We start from the raw sequence: 19,655 nt of genomic DNA on the forward strand, positions 1-19,655 counted from the left end.
GGGGGTTTACCACAGGACTCGGGCTCTCAGGGCTTCCGTTCAACTGTTTGTTGTTACGGTGGTCCTCGCGCGGGTGAGGCGCTGTCCAAGCAGCACCTGTCACATTGGTTGTGCGGGGGCGTTGCCTTTTGCTGCACGTTGGCTGGACAGGTCCCCCCTCGGGCTGCTGCCCTGTTAGGGGGGGCCTCGGTGGAGGACATCTGTGCTGCGGCCTTCTGGTCCTCCCCGGGTCCCTTCGTTAGGTTTTACCTCGTGGACGTGATTGGGGGTTCTGTCTCCCAGGCGGTTCTGAGGTTTGGGACCTCTCCTGCGTCCCACCATTTGGTGGCCTAGCAGGGGTGTGTGGGTGTGTGCCACGGGGTGCTGTGTCACACGTGATCCCGCCTGTGCTGTGCGTTTTTCAGGGGTGTCTGGTTCCCCTTTTTTCGTACTTTGGTGGAGTTGACTGCCGAAGAGCGAGGCGCGATTGGCCAGTATGATAATATAACGAAAGGTTATCCTATAACCTAGTTATATGAATACTGGCTGAGCGTCTCGCTCTTAGCGCCCTGAGGTCCCTTGGTTGGGTTTTCAGTGTTGGAAATCTTTCTGAGGAAGGTAGAGTGTGACCATGTCCGGCGTGATATAGTGGGACGCGGGGGCGTGGCCTGGTCACGTGCATGTGAGTGCATTTGTTTGTTCGTGAGCACATTATGTGCTAGGAGATAAGAGATATCTCCTAATGGCGAAGAGCGAGACGCTCAGCCAGTATTCATATAACTAGATTATAGGATAACCTTTCGATCGTAATGTATAAACGCTGATGTTAGCAAGTGCAAACCAGCCAGCTAAACTAGTAGCTAATATAGCTAACATTTGTGAACTTGAGTTCAGCAATTGTTTGTCATTTATTATTACTGATATATTTTATCAGATGCAAAAAAATTATTATGAATTAATAGTTTATTTCAAACAATATAAAATAATAAGTATAATCATGCACCTGGAGAAGCAGCGCACAGACTACAACGTATGACGCATATCATGCCAGTTAGTGTACCTTGTGTATACTGCACCTGTGTATAGGCCTACTGTTTACATTTACTCTTACTCTTATATTCAGATCTAATTTTATTTATACAATTATTTAAAAAAAGAGAATTATCTGTGAAAAGAAAAATAATAAAGTGAGATAATAAACAGCCCCTTGTCTGAAAAGGAATAGGAAGAAGCAAGAGCAATCAGATCCTGACCGTCCTGCCCCTTATTGCAATGAACACTTTATTTATTTTTTCTAAATGAAACCTACATAACCAAGTACACCTTCAAACAGTGTTCAAATGTCTTCCAACTAAATCATCTGCAAATAAAATCACTTGACGACCAGTCAATCGATCAAGTTGATATACAATCATTACTGTTAATAAATAATAGGTTATTTGACAATCAATAGGCTACTGTCCATCCAGTAGCTTTAGAAAGCAAAAGGTATCTCCTGACTTATATCAGCCATCGTCCGTCCTGCTCTCTAAATATCGGTCCATATCGGTCAACCTCTACACTGCAGGCTGCTGTGCCACAGTGTCTATCCACAAGATCTCACAGTCAGTACCATTCCTCACAGTCAGTACCATTCACTGTCAACAGAAAATTTTCAGAACGTGTCACGTATTAGGTTATTAGGACCCAAATGCTTCCAAGCCTTGATCACTGCTGTGGTAATCGATGCCAAAGTCACAAGTCAAATGCTTCAGTTTTCTTAGTTTTTTCAGGATAGGAACTAGCTTATAGATATAATAATCAGACAAGAACATTTAGAAAATCTGAAGATTACAAGTCCAAGAAGGACAGCCTTGCTAGTATTATATCTTAGAGCTCAGTCTCTCTGGTCTCTAGGTAGAGAGGAGACGTCTTCATCTTGACCACGGGTGGGTTTTAAACGTCAGCCTTCGGAAACACAGCAGTGAGTTACTGTCTGGCCTTAATGACACTATCTGTTCATAATAGACTCCTATCTGACAGGTTCATCTGATTGATGCTGAGTGGATCCCTGTCGACCAGGGCTCAGAATTTACTGGTACTCTGAGCCTTATTTATCCTATTGTACTGTTCCACCTGCTTCTCTAACTCACTATCCGTTACTAACAGGCCAAACTCACACGCATAACCTACCAGACCTAAACAATATGGCCATCGCACACATTGCAACCTCAATAGAACAGGACATCACACACCCATTCAATCACGTAAACGTACGCACTTCCATGAGAAAACACTGCATCTCGATATGTGGAGTGAAACTGTGGAACAGTCTAAATGTGGTGCTAAAGCAATGTCCAAACATGAGACAATTCAAACTGATGTATAAGGAAATTATGTTCACAAGGTACAGGGATGAGGAAGGGACTTGATATTCACGGGTGTTTACATTTTTATTTTGTTTTCTATTTTCTTTCTTTCATGTTTTACATGTATAGTTTTTGTTTTTGTTTTGCATATATATATATATATATTTTTTTTTTCTTCTTATTTATGTTTTAAAATAGTAGACTCATTTGAGTAGTGGAAAAGGGGTAGGATTAAATAAGTGTATACTTCTTCCTACTCCTTTTCGAACATGTAGATTGAGTGTTTTGCTTTTTGTTATTGTTTGTTTGTATTCATTGCATGTTCGAAATAAAGATTTCAAATAAAAAAAAATCAAATCAAAATCACTACCTCAATAGAACAGGACATGACACACCCATTCAATCACTAGGTTGTGACTAAGTGCTAGGGTACAGAACACTGAGGTACAGAACACTGAGGTACAGAACGCTGAGGTACAGAACACTGAGGTACAAAACACTGAGGCTCAATTTGGTAAAAGCATTATCCCTGCAGCCATAGTCACCTTAAACAAAAGGCGTCGCTGAACAGGTCTGAGTGTGTACTGCATTGTATGCACTGTTTGATATGATGTTGTATGTACTGTTTGATATGATGTTGTATGTACTGTTTGATATGATGTTGTATGTACTGTTTGATACTGATATTTTATGTACTGTTTGATACTGATATTGTATGTACTGTTTGATACCGATATTGTATGTACTGTTTGATATGATGTTGTATGTACTGTTTGATACTGATATTGTATGTACTGTTTGATATGATGTTGTATGTACTGTTTGATACTGATATTGTATGTACTGTTTGATATGATGTTGTATGTACTGTTTGATATGATGTTGTATGTACTGTTTGATATGATGTTGTATGTACTGTTTGATACTGATATTTTATGTACTGTTTGATACTGATATTGTATGTACTGTTTGATATGATGTTGTATGTACTGTTTGATATGATGTTGTATGTACTGTTTGATACTGATATTGTATGTACTGTTTGATATGATGTTGTATGTACTGTTTGATACTGATATTGTATGTACTGTTTGATATGATGTTGTATGTACTGTTTGATATGATGTTGTATGTAATGTTTGATATGATGTTGTTGCTTGGCATTAACTTGTTCAATCACTAGGTTGTGACTAAGTGCTAGGGTACAGAACACTGAGGTACAGAACACTGAGGTACAGAACGCTGAGGTACAGAACACTGAGGTACAAAACACTGAGGCTCAATTTGGTAAAAGCATTATCCCTGCAGCCATAGTCACCTTAAACAAAAGGCGTCGCTGAACAGGTCTGAGTGTGTACTGCATTGTATGCACTGTTTGATATGATGTTGTATGTACTGTTTGATATGATGTTGTATGTACTGTTTGATACTGATATTTTATGTACTGTTTGATACTGATATTGTATGTACTGTTTGATATGATGTTGTATGTACTGTTTGATACTGATATTGTATGTACTGTTTGATATGATGTTGTATGTACTGTTTGATACTGATATTGTATGTACTGTTTGATATGATGTTGTATGTACTGTTTGATATGATGTTGTATGTACTGTTTGATAAGATGTTGTATGTACTGTTTGATACTGATATTTTATGTACTGTTTGATACTGATATTGTATGTACTGTTTGATATGATGTTGTATGTACTGTTTGATATGATGTTGTATGTACTGTTTGATACTGATATTGTATGTACTGTTTGATATGATGTTGTATGTACTGTTTGATACTGATATTGTATGTACTGTTTGATATGATGTTGTATGTACTGTTTGATATGATGTTGTATGTAATGTTTGATATGATGTTGTTGCTTGGCATTAACTTGTTGGCTCACCAGCCACTGTGGCTAGTGATTTTCCAAAGTCACTAGCCACTCAGCATTTTCACCAGCCAAAAGTCCCCACGCTCACGGCCCCACCCAAAAAGTTATAAATATAGGACAATGTAACTGCATGCATTTGTTTAGACTTTGGATTTTATTTGAACAGAAACATCTAAAATAACATATAATCCAAAATGTCAGTAGTGTGGTGTGTGCTAAAATAACATCTAACGCCAAATGGGAGGGGGGGTCAAAGGTCAAGGTTTCCTGACCTCTACAGGCGGGCAATAGAGCGCGGGTAAACGGCAGGAGTAACTATGACTCTCGGTAGCCAAAGGGGGGCAACTGCGATTTAGCGCAAGCTCCCACGTGTGTGCCCATATTCCGATCCCCGCGAAAATATTCACGGGGTAGATGTCCTCGTGGGACACAATTTCCCAATGCATTGTCCCGTGGGATTCTGAAGTCATCAATAAACAGATCAATTAAAGCCCAGATAGTTTTAGTAAAATGAAGACCCCCCCCACACACACACACACACACACACACACGCACACACCAAGCAAGTAAATAATTCTGACAAAATCATTGCTTATATGTAACTGATCAATTGCTACTTAGAACTGAAAATAAGTTATATATTATTCAAATGTTGTCCTATATTAAGATTTAGATATGGATGTAAGTAATAACAACATGTAAGTAAGACCTAGGTATTGTATGGATGCTAGTTTTATTAAACCCCAGTGAGCTTTGGCTACTAGGTGTTTACCTTGCAGCTGGCCTCTGATTGGGCCTCTGGTCAGCCATGTTTTTCCTCAGTCTTCAAACCCACATCGTAAACCTGAAATCACCCAATAAATCACCAGAGCCTGTTTAAAGGCCAGTAAAACACCTGACTGACCACTAGGTGTACCTTAATATCTGTGTGTGTGAGTGTGTGCGTACATATGTCTGTGTGTGTGTGTGTGTCTGTATTTATGAGTGTGTAATGTGAGAGTATTATTTAGTAGCTCAGAGGAAACATGTTGCTAAGTTACTTCTCTCTCTCTGTCTTTTCTTTTGACTCCAGAATCTCTTCCCAACCAATCGCAGCGAGCGGCATAGCTCCGACAGGCAGGAAGACAGACAGACAGACAGACAGACAGACAGACAGACAGACAGACAGACAGACAGACAGACAGACAGACAGACAGACAGACAGACAGACAGACAGACAGACAGACAGACAGATAGACAGACAGACAAATAGACAGGCAGACAGGAAGACAGACAGACCGGTTGGATATCAGTTTGCACAGTCACACAGAGCAGAGCAGCTTGCTAGATCTCCTGTGACGTTGTTGTTATGGCAACGTCAATCAAGCTAATGTATGGTTGTGAGGAGCTGTGTGTGTGTGTGTGTGTGCATGCGTGCACTCTGCTAGCCTGAAGCTGGCCTCACAGAGAGCAGCAGTCACCCCACTGCCCTGCTCTGGCATAAATAATTAAATCAGTAGCCTGTATGTGGGTTTAAACATAGACTGAGAGGAGAGGTGGCAGAAGAGCAGAGAGGAGAGAACTGAGGTGAGAGAAGAGAGAAGATAGGAAGACAGAGAGGGAATATCCATATGTAGGGCTGCAATTAATGACTATTTCGATATAGTCGATTAATCTATTGATAATTCTTTATTTTTTATTTTTTTTTGTGCAGAAAACAAAACCTTATTCCTTGTCTTGTTCAATGCTCTTTGAAACAACTTGCAAATTGACGGTTATAAAACAAAAAGCAAAGATAATGTATGATATACATCAAGAGTACAAAAGATATATAGAAAAATCTGTATACAGTACGTCTTCAGTTTGAAAGGAGCTGCATGGTTTACATAATAACTAGTGATGTCAGGCAATTAAAAAAATTTATCTAATTAATTACAGGATTTGTAATTAATTAATCAAATTAATCACATTTTAATCGCATAACCATTTTATGCCTGATATTCTATATTCTATAATCATATTTCAAATTGCATGTGTCCGGATGGCAGAATTCAGTACTGTATCTACAAAACCTTCTGTTTAATCATCTTCCATCTATTAATTTGCTTAGATTTTTCAGTTCTGGTCAATTTGAGCATGGTGTTATTCACAGTCAAAGATACAAAAAAAGTATTGATATTCTCATTTGGTTCATTACAATTTACTCAAGCCTAGTAACAGACACAGTATTTCTGACACTGGGAATACATTCCCTGAGATCCATAGATGTCCCTAGAATCAGATACCAAGAACATGCAAATGGACCATATTAAAAAAAAAGTCTGTAAATGTGTATTCTACATTCTTATGGAATGTAACATTGCGCGTGTTTTTGAGGTTATACAGCTTTTGACCCAGCCGCAAGCTATAACCGCAGGGAGGGCTAGGATGCTGTCAACGCTTGTTCACAGACATCTTTGGTTGGAGCAGTCTCCCCTTGAGGAGGAGAGAAGGCTTCCCCTCCTCAGGGCTCCCCTATCCGCAGAGGGACTTTTTGGTCTGTCCGCAGGAGCGCAGGCGGTATTTGACCTGGGCTCCACACCGCCCCACACCGCGCAGCCAGAGGTGAGGGCACGGCCTCGCCAGCGGCCGCGGCGAGGCCTCCGACCAGCGGCCATGTTTCCCCCGCCTGAGGTACCCTGGGCACAAAGACAACAGGTGATCACAAGGCCGACAGCCTCGGCGGCCGAGGGATCACCTCTGCCAGCGAGTGAGTTGGAAGCGAGACTTCACCTGTCGTGTCCGGTCCGTGCACTGGGGGTTTACCTCAGTCGGACACAGGATCTCAGGGCTTCAGATCAACTGTTTGTTTGTTACTGTGGCCCTCGCACGGGTAAGTTGGTTGTGCGAGGGCATTGCCCTTTGCTACACGTTGGCTGGACAGGTCCCCCCCCGGGGGCGTCAGGGCGCACTCCACTCGTGGAGTGGCGGCCTCTGCTGCCCTGTTAGGGGGGGCCTCGGTGGAGGACATCTGTGCTGCGGTCTCCTGGTCCTCCCCGGGTCCTTTCGTTAAGTTTTACCTCGTGGACATGACTGGGGGTTCTGTCTCCCAGGCGGTTCTGAGGTCTGGGACCTCTCCTGCATCCCACCATTTGGTGGGCTAGCAGGGGTGTGTGGGTGTGGGCCACAGGGTGCTGTGTCACACGTGGTCCCGCCTGTGCTGTGCATTTCAGGGGTGCCTGGTTCCCGCTTTTTTGCACTTTGGTGGAGTTGACTGCCTCCCCCCCTTCGTTAGGACGGGCGGGTGGACGGGACTCCCCTCCTCCCTGGCTGGGGCTTACAGGCCTTCAAGGGGTACACTTGTAGGGCCACATGTCCGCTCTGCCCCATATCTCATTGGCAGAGCGAGACGCGATAGCCAAGTATGCTATATAACAAAAGGTTATTTTTCATAACCTAGTTATATGAATACTGGCTGAGCGTCTCGCTCTTAGCGCCCTGAGGTCCCTTGGATGGTTTTTCCGCTTATGGAAATCGTTCTGAGGAAGGTGGAGCGTGACCATTTCCGGCGTCATATAGGGAGACGCATGGGCGTGGCTTGGTCACGTGCAAGTGGGTGCATTTGTTTGTTTCGTGTGCACAATATGTGCAAGGAGATAAGAGGTTATCTCATTGGCTGAGCGAGACGCTCAGCCAGTATTCATATAACTAGGTCAGACCAGGCTGCAGAAACAAATTAGTGGGGGGGCATACCATTTTTTCGGGGGGCACAATGGTTTTTCAATACAGGTTCCCTTTTATACGTTTCAGCTGGGACAGCGGCGCTGTGGCTTGCTTGGCGCTGCCTACGGTGCTGAACTAAACAGCAGAGAGGCAATTGAAAAATCTAATTTCTCTCTATCTTAAGAACATTCACTTATACAAAAACAGACTGAACGGATATATATAACAGACCTGCTGGGGCAGCGGACTGAGAGCAGGCGACACAAACAGGCTAAGATAGCAGGAAGGCCAGTAGTGTGGTTGGGGTGGAGCTGGACTCTAGCGAGGGTGGCATAGAGGAGGAACCTTGCTAAGCTCCAGGCCATCAGGGAAAACCCCTCCCACCCACTATACACATACTTGGCTGACAGGAGGAGCATGTTCAGTGCCAGGCTCACACTACCTAAATGCAGCACTGAACGGCACAGGAAGTCCTTCATTCCGACAGCCATCAGACTATACAATGCATCACTGTGCCTCACTGCATCACTGAGCACAGAGGGACAGTTACCATCTTCCTGGACTCTTACTTTTTAAACAGCACTGTGCAATATTACACCTACTGTAGACTTCAGTATATCTTTACTGTATTTATATACTGTATCTTTTATTCAATTTTTATTCTATTTCATTTTATTCTATTCTTAGGCCATTTGTTTTGTTATTCCTATTCGTAACTTGTTCTGTCTAAATGTTTAATGTTGAGTGATTTGCAGTGTCAAATTTCCCTCAGGATAATACATTTCTATTCTATTCTATATCTTTGAAAAGTCTCCATTTATTCAACACTTCTGAATTCACTGACAAACTGAACTGAACTGACAAAAATAAGGTGCATAAAAAATCAAACAAAATTCCTCCACAGGCTACTCACCATCATTAGTAGAGCGGCAAGCGGTGTTTGGGGACAGAGTGAAATCTTCTTAAAACACTGTCCCTCCAGTTTCCTGAACTTTTTTGTTAAGTCCTTCTCAAATGCCAACTGAATTAAATTGGCCTTGCATCAATGTTCTGTAAAGACGTTCTTGAGGGTAGAAAACGAGTGCCGTGCTAGCTTCAGTAGTGTTGTTGTTGACATCAGTGCCCACTAGGGCTGTCCCCGACTAAGGATTTGGATAGTCGACTTTGATTGGGCAAAAAAATAAAAATAAAATCTTTTTTCACCAGGGCGGGCACAGCTGACTCAGTGGGCGGGCCCGGCCCTCAAATGCCCGCCCATGCCGCCGGGTCTGAACTAGGTTATGAAATAACATTTCGTTATTCATCAGATATACATGACAAGAGTTATTCATCAGATATACATAACAAGAGTTATTCATCAGATATACGCAACAAGAGTTATATTATCGTATAGCTTACGCTCTGCTCGTAGTAGAACCTTATCCCTTTCAGCCTGGCTCCTCTACATAAGTGGGGACGTGGCCATACTAACAGCTCCTTCCCTATGTTCACCACCGACAAGTGTCTGTATACACCGCTTGAGTTTAGTGCCGAAATAGTTGTTGGAAAGGAGCTACGTGGACATTGTATCTTATTTTTCTCTCTCTCGCTAATTTACGAGAAAAACTAAGACATAATGTTTGCATCTTCGGAGGGTTTGGACGCTCACAACGTCACCCTTCACCAGCGCTTCTCCATTGCCGCGTCCTCCGTGCGTCGTGGGGCATCTTTGACTCCGCAGTCGTGGCAGTCGGATACGCCCGGGCGGCGCCCGGTGGTGAGTTTGCCTCCATCTCCCGTGAGATGGCCTGGTTCCGGCCCTGGTTCCCCCGCCAGTGGACAGTCGGCCGACAGGCCGACAGCTCCTCTGGTGGCTGGCGATTTGCGACGCAGACTCTTCCCCTCTGCTCGCTCTCGTCGTAGGGCGGCGAGCTGCAGGGGCGAACGGCCAGGCTTTGAGGTTGTGCTGGAGCCGGACGAGAGTTCTCTTACCTCGTCTCCATTTCCGATGGAGACTGAGGATCATATGGAGGCGGCGAGAGCTCTCTTGTTCGATGCCCCAGTGGAGACATATCATTCTCCCCCTCGGGGTGTGGCAGGGAGTGTTGCGCCTCCTTGGGGTCCCTTGTTCTCCGGTGTTGGGTTAGAACCGCCGACCCTGAGACAAGATGCCCAGCTATCTGCCGCGTCAGATGGTGGCGCCCAACATGGCAGCCTCCCATACGTGAGGGACGCGAGTGACGTGGAGGGAGGTACGCAAGGGGAGTTGCTTGCCTTGTTCCCCGAGCTCATGGCGGCCGCCGCAGCCGCTAATGGCGTGGCGTTGCCGCAGCCTCTGCCTGCACCTGTTCCTGATGACATGATAGGTCATCTCTGGCAACGTCGTCCTGTGAGAGAAACAGGCGTTGTCTTCCCATCAATGGAGGCCTACGTGAAACAGGGACAGGTAATCTCCTGCATCACTGGCCTTACCCCCGCCTACGTGCCAGTCACGCGGGTGGCGGGTTTGGTCCAGGGGCTAAAGGACGGGGTGCCTCGGCTTGATAACCCAATGGCATCCATACTTTGTCCCGAAATGGTGTGGGAGCCGTTGCGTAAGCCGGTTCCCCAAGGGAAATCGGCTAGGCAGATGGCCAATTGGAGTGACCAGGTGTACATCGCCGCGACTCAGAGCCTAGCTGCGACTTCCAACAACGCGCAGCTAGCGCGCTACATGTCGGGGATGATGGCGGGCGGGTCGGTATTGGATGACCATCAGACGCCGCTAGTGACTCCCCTATTTATCCCTGTCCCCTTCCCCTCCCCAACATATCATTTTTGTTACTAAATACAAGGTCCCTCCTATTGGGGGACTGTTTTTTGTTACAAACTGTGTGTTTATTCACTATATATTGGGGATACGATGTATAAACCCTCACCTACCTATGGGGTTGTGTGTTTGCTTAGAGAGTAGGACAGTTTTCTTGTAAATTGTTCTGGTCGCTATATATATGTGTGCTTAGCAAGGCCTGTGGCTAGCACTCGGTCGAAGAAGACTGTGTTCTTCTTGCAGTAGTAAGAGTGAACTTTACCTTTTTTATCTGAGGGGGTTGTGTGTATTCTGTTACGTTTGGGAAACATGGCATCGAGTCCACAACCGGGTTAGAGTGTTAGCCTACAGAAGTAATCATATATGTAGCTTGTACCGAGGTCTTTGACCCTCTCTTTAAAACGTCTGTGTTTCTCTTTACTTGGTGAAGTACATAAACACGGGTGACGTGTTCGCACATGAGTCTAAAGCCTTGTATGTAAAAACCTGTTCACAAAGGAGTTTATCGTATGTGGCTGGCGTGCAGATGGTTGAGCCTATCCTAGTGGATATACGCTTTTTTATGTAGCATGCTAGGTAAACTGGTATCATCGCTGCTTGTTTGTTTTCATCGTATCCGGGGTATGGGGTCACAAGGGGGTGAACTGATAAACCCTCCCCCCATTTTTTCTGATTGGCCAGGGGGTTGGACCTCCTGTTCTTCGGTCTTTCTGTCACGCTGTTGGGTCAGCGTGACAGGATAGGGAGAGGGGGGGGGGGGGGGGGGGGAGTTCCCTGGTCCCACGCCATATTTGGGCAGGTGGGTCACAGAATTCCCCCTGCCATAGAGTACGTCACTGGGCGCGTTTCTATTGGTTGTGTGGCTTCCGTGAGTTCTTTTCAGGCTCCATGTTGTGGACCGCTGTTATTGTCAAGATTGAGTTATGCGGTGCATGTAAACTTTGTTTTCTGCTCTGCGCTCTGTTGCATATGTATTGAGCTTTTGGTCACGTAGCTCAATGTTACATATATCTTTTCAATTATTACTCACGTGGGAGGTCTCTCTGGGGGTTCCCTGTCTCCTCTCTTTTATACAGAGCAGGGTTGACAGGGGTGTTTTCCCTCAGACGCGTCATATGAGACCCATATCTGTGTCTCTTGGCCAGCTTCCTGCCGCTCGTCCCAGACAGCTTGGAGGGAACGTTATCTGGGTTCTTGTTAGAATTACCATTAATGTGTTTTGGGTCTTGACGTGTACATAGTGCTGGCCCTGGGTGCTTCTGTGTGGAACCACGCATGGGCTGGCGCGCCTTGGTTGCTCATCATGGAAACGGCGTTCTTTATGGAGCAACTAGGATGGAGATTTTATCTCTTCCGAGCGACAGTATGCTAAGTTAGTCTCTACGAATTATCGTTCATCTCTGGGGGGAGATGACGGAATAGATCAAAGCATTGGCGGAGGGGTCTCACGCCCATGGGGTGGGCCACGGGGCACGGTGCATTCATGTTCTGACCGTCTTGGTGGCGCCCTCTGTGATGTTTTAGATCGACACGCGTACCTACCCCCCTCTTAGGACTGGGGATGGTGGCATGATTAGGACACGGGACTGGTTCTGGTCGCGCCGGACCAGGTCAGTTAACCCGTTGTCCGCCGGGGCGCAGATCTGCTGTTCTGGTACCCTGAAGGACTTTGTGCTTTTTCGGGGGGAAAATGGCGGGTTGGCCCGGGCGTCGCAGGGTTTGATGTTATGGAGGTGTGTTCGTGGTTATGTCACTGCGTGTTATCCTTCACTGTTGCGTGGTCCATATTGTGTTGTACCTTGCGCTGTGCTAAGGAGCCTGGTCCTTCTCCATTCTTTTTCGCCCCTCTCTTCCCCTGCTTGGCGGGGCTGGGAGGGGGCTGTCGAGGTGGTTCTATTGTACCCCTCTGGCATCCCTGTGTACGTCCCGGTCCGCCGGGCCCAGGTCCGGACTTGTTCTCGTCGACCTGTTGGCCTGGGTTAACCCCTTCTTGAAAACTGAAACGCTTGTACTGCTGTATAGCCGGTGTATACGCGCAGTTGTGTTTCGGAGTTTTTTCTTGGGGGGGTTAAGGGAACAACCGCCTCCTGTTAAACTAAACATAGGGAGGTGGTTGGTTCCCCGGTGTGTTGATAGCGGAGTCAACTCTCGGGTTAGGCCGGGCTCGACCCCGTCTTCCTGCGAGTGTGCCCCCGCACTTTTCATGACGTCTGCCAATCATGTCAGCCTTCTCTGCCTCGGCCTCTCTAGGCGGTCGGGTTTTTGTGGAGGCTGCGACATGGTGCACAGCATACCGAACGCCCCTTCCGCTGGGGTGCTGTTCTCAGTAGACCCCTTAGGCGCCTGTCTAGTCCACAGTGCTCTGGGCACAGGTCGAGTTATGCTTTTGACCTGTTGCCAGGATTGAGGGATCAACCTCTTTGGGGGTTGTCTCCCCGGTGCGATGCCTGGCCCCAGTGTGTTGTGGGGGTGTAGCCTCTGGAGTGCTTCAGGGCGGCGTGCTGTAGGGGGTCTTTCGACATACTTTGAATTGAATATACTCTGAATTTTTTTTTGCCGAACCACTTCTCTCAGGGTGCAGTAATTTCACGCAACGCAGAGCTACTTTCTAACGTGACGCCAGTGTTTGTTTACATTTTCATTTCATTCAAAGGATCCGAACCGATTGAAGTTTATGGATACCATGCCTTCAAATCCTCTTACCTTGACGATTAAAAGCCTCCATAATTTAGAAAACAGTATTCCCATGGCTGGTGTTGATATGCTGCTAGCTAACGAAAACCAACAAACACAGAACCGGACACTAAAGCAGATAACGAAGCGGACTAAGCGTCTGTCTACCACCACAGAGACAGTGGGATCGAATCCAGCTGTGGTGCTTCCGGGTTGGCCGACCGTCCATACCAACACAATTGGCAGTGTTAGCAGGTGGGAAACCCGGCGAGGGTGGGTCCTGGTCGTTGTAAACAGCGACTCCTACAGTTCGGTCGGGGCGCCTGCACAGCAAGGGAAGGATGTGGGAGAGGTAGTGTGACCTTCCACACGTTACACTCTCCCAGTGAGAGTCCGCGCTGCCAGGTGAAAAGAAGCGGTGGGCTGGGTACACATGTGTCGGAGGAAGCGTGATAGTCTCCGCCCTCCCGGACCGACAGTAAGGGGTAGAGTGTGCAACGACCAGGAAGGGGATTAGGGAATTGGCATAACGACTAACATTGGGATGGGAGAAAAAATGGAAAAAGAAGGGGTTAAAAGATAATTCACAAAAAAAAAATCAAATGTTTTTCTATAGCCTAATAATAATAATAATAATAATAATAATAATAATAATAATAATAATAATAATAATAATAATAATAATAATAATAATAATAATAATAATAATAATAATAATAATAATAATAATAATAATAATAATAATAATAATAATAATAATAATAATAATAATAATAATAATAATAATAATAATAATAATAATAATAATAATAATAATAATAATAATAATAATAATAATAATAATAATAATAATAATAATAATAATAATAATAATAATAATAATAATAATAATAATAATAATAATAATAATAATAATAATAATAATAATAATAATAATAATAATAATAATAATAATAATAATAATAGTGACAGAATAAAATGTAATGCAGAGAGAAAGAAAAGGGGTAAAAGCAATGCAGGTAAGAATACGTATAATTAATTAATGAACAGGAAATCATTACACGTCTATTTCAGCATAGATCATAAATCATTGTCAAAACAAATATTGTCACATCTATGTGACATGTATGCGACAGCAGTTTAGTATATATATAAAAGCAACACTTCCTGGAGCTTCCAGTGATCTAACAGCAGCAGGGAGCAGCTGACGTCACAGTGATGCAGTCGTATCCAACAGCATGGGACCAAGGTTTCCGCATGGAGACGGGTTTAGTGATGGATAGAGCTTTTAGTTAATGGAAAACCTCAGAGTCCTCTGTGGGACCAGAGAGAGCGCTTATGACTTCCTAGCAGCAGTTTGTCATTCAGAGCTGCTGTCTGACTCATGACTACAACACAGGAAGGCTAGTGGTGGATACGGCAGCAACAATACTATTGGTCCCAGTGGGAATGTGTGAGGATTGTGATCCGTGGTGTGTTCCTAGACGATATACTGTACGGCTCAGACTGCAGGAGACTCTGTTGTTTGAGACGTGTCCAGCGATCTTTCCTCTCTAAAAGCCCATCCGTGTACGAGACAGGAGCCATTCCATTTCCATCCTACAAGCGCAGCTTGGAAATCTTCCTATATTATATGCTTCCAATATTCCTATATTATTAGGAACACTTTCCTATATTAGTGTCTTTATTCTTGTCTCACCAGTAGAGATGTTTCTCTACCATCTTTGTTTTTGTCTGACAGAAATTCTACCATCTTTGTTCTTGTCCGACAGAAACTCTACCATCTTTGTTCTTGTCTGACAGGAACTCTATCATCTTTGTAGTTGTCTGACAGAAACTCTATCATCGTCGTTCTTGTCCGACAGAAACTCTACCATCTTTGTTCTTGTCTGACAGGAACTCACCAGTACAGATGTTTCTCTACCATCTTTGTTCTTGTCTGACAGGAACTCACCAGTACAGATGTTTCTCTACCATCTTTGTTCTTGTCTGACAGAAACTCACCAGTACAGATGTTCTTCCACCATCTTGGTGATGGCCCGGGACACAGCTCTCTCCTGAGGCGTCAGGTTCTTGTTGAGATTGACACCGAGCTTCTCCTCCAGGAAGTCCACGATGAACTCCGACCCCGACACCTGCTGGTGATTGTACTCGACCCATGGCATCTTGCCCTGTGGTGACAGCTTCCCATCAAAGTAGTTCTGCACAGGGAGGGGAGTGAGTTTAGTGTTTACTTTAGTTAAGTAAACACATACATACAGAAATATCTTAAATCTCCATACAGTTAGAGGAGTACATAATATTTAACATAGTTAAATAAATAAATACATACCATAATTTTTTTTTTTTTTGTATTTTATTTTTTTATTATTTTTTAAAGGGGAACTATTTTACAATTTCTTTCACTATTTGGGCACTTTTACACAATTCCTGTGAGTCTATGGAACACCTCTGTAATATATATATTTTTTTTATTCATTGTTTTGTATTTCTAATCAAGTCCTCAAAAACAGCATTTTTCTACCTCAAGATCTCGAGCTGTTTTGAGCCTGGGCTCCTAAACCACTGCGCAGCGTCGTCTTCGCCTGAACATTAACATGCAGCAGTGACTATATGACATCACATATAGGCACATTTTCAAACGACTCAGTTCAGTGAGGGTGAATATTGTGAGAGGAGAATTGGAAGAATGCGCCAATATGAGAATTTTGAGACATAGATCATATTAATATAAGTTCACATAGCTAGGAAACAATGCTAAACACTCAAAAAGGCCATTTATAAGATAGTTCCCCTTTAAACAAACACATAAACAAACATGACAACACACAATAGGATATACAAATACACATATGCTCCAGCTCGTACCCCCCTCTCCCGGACCCCCCATTGGATAATCCAACCATTATAATTTGTTCCTAACCAGACACTACCATTATATGCTGGCTTTTATTCTCTCCACCACTTCTAACCACATTGCCATTTTGGATTCATTGAGACCCAAAATTCTAGCTGTTGATATTTCTTGATAAATCACATCGAGATATGTAAGAATCCAGACCTTACGGCACATTTTTTCCGGTTGAAACCATCGTGATGCTATCAGCTTTTTAGCCACTGTGATACCGGATAAAACCAATCTCTTTAGCTGTGGAGGTACTGCATGCTCAAAGACATCATTCAGCAGTAATACAGAGGGGTGTACAGGTATATCCAGAGTTAAGAGATTTGACAATTGCTGGGTCACTTCTTTCCAAAATATCTTAACTGGTGGGCAGTCCCAGTACATGTGCATAAATGTCCCTTCATCCCCATTTGTACATAAGGAGCATTTGGAGTCTTGTTTAAGACCCATTTTGTTCAGTCTTATAGGAGTTAAGTATGTCCTGTGAATATAGTTAAGATTGATTTGTTGATGGTCCGGGTTCCTTGATGCAAGGCGTACATTTGCCCAGGCTTCTTGCCAGTCTATCTCCAGGTCTGGTATATCCCTCCTCCAGACTGAGTCTAGATGTAGGGTTTCATACGAGGCCGTTAGTAATTGATGATAAAAATCTGAAATAAAACCTCTCGATGTCTCTCTTTCATAGAAGAATTTGTGGTATCTGTGGTGTACAATTGGTATCCTTAATGGAACACCGTGAGCCTTCAAACATGCCAATAACTGTGCGTAAAAATAATATGAGGACTTGGTGAGATTAAATTTTTTGCATATCTCATCAAAACTACAAAAACCCTGTTTGTTGAAAACGTCTCCTAATGTGTGTATGCCTTGCTTTTCCCATCTAGGGAATCTTATAGGTTGTTTTCCAATCAAGAGTGCATTGTTATTGAATAAGGGAGTATGATTATGCCATGTATGTGGGATAGAGTATTTTTTTTGTGTTTCACGCCATATCCGGATTGCATGAGTGATTATGGGGCCAAATTTCCGTTCGCATTGCTTAATTGATAATTTGGTGTACACTATGTCCTTCAGCCTATGTGGAGCTACTATATTTTCTTCTAAATTTCTCCAGGATACTGATGCTTGGGGATCAAACCATGTTGTCAGTGGTCTTAAAGTGTATGCCTTAAAATAGTGGTGGAAATCTGGAAATGCCATACCACCGTCTGCTTTGTTTCTCTGTGCGGTGGATCTTTTTATACGTGGTGGTTTGTTATTCCAAATAAATTTGTATGTGGAGGAGTGTAATTCTTTCCAGTAACCCTTTGGAGGGGGTAACGGTAGCATTGAGCTGAAGAAGTTGATTCTAGGTAGGACGTCCATCTTAATTATTGATATTCGTGCTTGTACTGAGTTTTTAAGTTTTGACCACCTGACAAGGTCGTATTTGATTTTGTTTTGGATTTTTATGTAATTGTGCTTCACCGTTTGGCTTATGGTAGGGAATATTTCAACTCCCAAACATCTAAAGTGTTTTACCATCGGTATCTCTTCTGGGAGGGTTATATTTCTTTTTGCAGGGGCGTTAAGTGGGAGGAAGGCCGACTTCGGCCAATTTATCCTAAATCCCGATAAATCTCCAAAGTCCTCAATCAACTTGAGAATATGAGGCAATGCGGTGTTGGGGTTTTGCATGAACAGTATTACGTCGTCCGCATATAAACTAATTTTGTGTTGTGTGCCCTTGATTACGATTGGTTCTATGGATTGGGATTGTCTTATATATTGTGCTAAAGGCTCTAATGATAGATCGAATAGTCCGGGACTAAGGGGGCAACACTGTCTGGAAGACCGTGATACTGGAAAGATTTCGGAGGTGATTGTACCTGTTGTAATCATGGCCGATGGGTCTTTGTATAATACTTTAATCATATCAATGAATCCTTTTCCTAACCCCATCCTTTCTAACACTGCCCATAGATACGACCATTCCAACCTGTCAAAAGCTTTCATTGCATCCAGGGACAGCATCGCCTTAGGTGTGTTGTCTTCCTTGTTAGCATCTAGTACGTGTAGTAATCGTCTTATGTTATCAGTGATCAGGCGGCCTCTTATGAAGCCTGTTTGGTCCGGATGAATTAAAGACGTCATATGCTTTTGTAGTCTGATGGCTAATACCTTAGAGTACAGTTTGATATCGGTTCCGAGGAGGCTTAAAGGTCTGTAACTACCGCACTCGGTGGGGTCTTTGTCTTTTTTGAGGAGGACTGTTATGAGTGCAATATTGTCATTCTTATGGAAGTTCCCCTCCTTGACTGAGTATAAAATCATATTTAGTAATAAGGGTCCAATTATGTCCCAACAAGAGAGGTACATTTCTGGTGGGATACCGTCTCTTCCAGGGGCCCTTCCACTTTGCATTTCAGATATGGCCTCCCTAAGTTCATCTAGTGTGATCGGTGTTTCTAACTGTTTAGCGTCATCCTCTGAAAGTTTAGGGAGGTTAATTTGATTAAGATATGTGTCCATCTTGTTTTGATCGAAGGTCGTTTCTGATTTGTATAATTTGGAGTAGAATTCTTTGAATGTCGTGTTTATTTCTTTGGGTTCTGTAACAAGTCCTTGTTGTGCTCTAATGGTAGTTATATCTGCAAATTTTGCGTTGACTCTTAGTCGCATAGCTAATAGGTGACTTGGTTTGGAACCTTGGGAGTACTGCTGTTGTCTTGTGCTACGTATTTGCAATTCAGATTGTTGTCTGTATATGGCGTTAATCTCTTTTTTTAGTATATTGACTTGATTTTCCAGTTGAACCGAGTTGTTGTATTGCAAAGAATTAAATAACGTTGAGTAAAGTGTTTCCAGTTCAGCCAGTTTTGAGCATCGATTCTTGCGTATTTGGGAGGAAAAGCTATCAGTGAAATCCTTGATCATTCCCTTTGTCGACATCCATAATATTCTGGGGTCCTGCACCGAATTCACATTTATCCGTAGGAATACCGTAAGAGCTTCTTTGATTTGTGTAATGAATTCCTTGTTATTAAGCAGCATCGTGTTAAATCGCCATCTTGGGGCTCGGGATGATAGTATACCAAATGTTCCTTTTAAGAGTAAATAACAGTGATCAGACAATGCATTGGGTATCATTTCCACATCGTAGTTATCAAATAGTCTCGGGGTTGTGAAAACGTAATCTATTCTGGATAATGTATTATGTCTCGCAGATCGACAAGAGTACTTCCGGGTCATGGGGTTGAGTGAACGCCATAAGTCATTTACACCTGTAATCTTCGACCAATCCTTTAATGCATTAGATGCATTTTTTTGTTCATTGGAAAAGGAGGGGTTTGATTTGTCCATCCTTGGGTTCCAAATGGCATTAAAATCCGCACCGATTATAAATGAGT

At 43.6% G+C, this 19,655-nt stretch overlaps 1 protein-coding gene across 1 annotated transcript in view; it reads right to left on the reverse strand.

The window, feature by feature from the left end:
• The window catches only part of faxcb (failed axon connections homolog, metaxin like GST domain containing b), a gene marked incomplete at both ends in the record, with an annotated part of 56,839 nt that overhangs the window by 26,169 nt on the left and 11,015 nt on the right, over nt 1-19,655 (reverse strand). Inside the window, one exon of the mRNA XM_084335828.1 lies at nt 15,366-15,562. Coding sequence (XP_084191954.1) covers nt 15,366-15,562 — 197 coding nt within the window. The remainder of the gene's footprint in view (nt 1-15,365; nt 15,563-19,655) is intronic.

The sequence above is a fragment of the Notolepis coatsorum genome (genome assembly GCF_963971535.1).
Source record: "Notolepis coatsorum genome assembly, chromosome: 19".
Lineage (NCBI taxonomy): Eukaryota > Metazoa > Chordata > Actinopteri > Aulopiformes > Paralepididae > Notolepis > Notolepis coatsorum.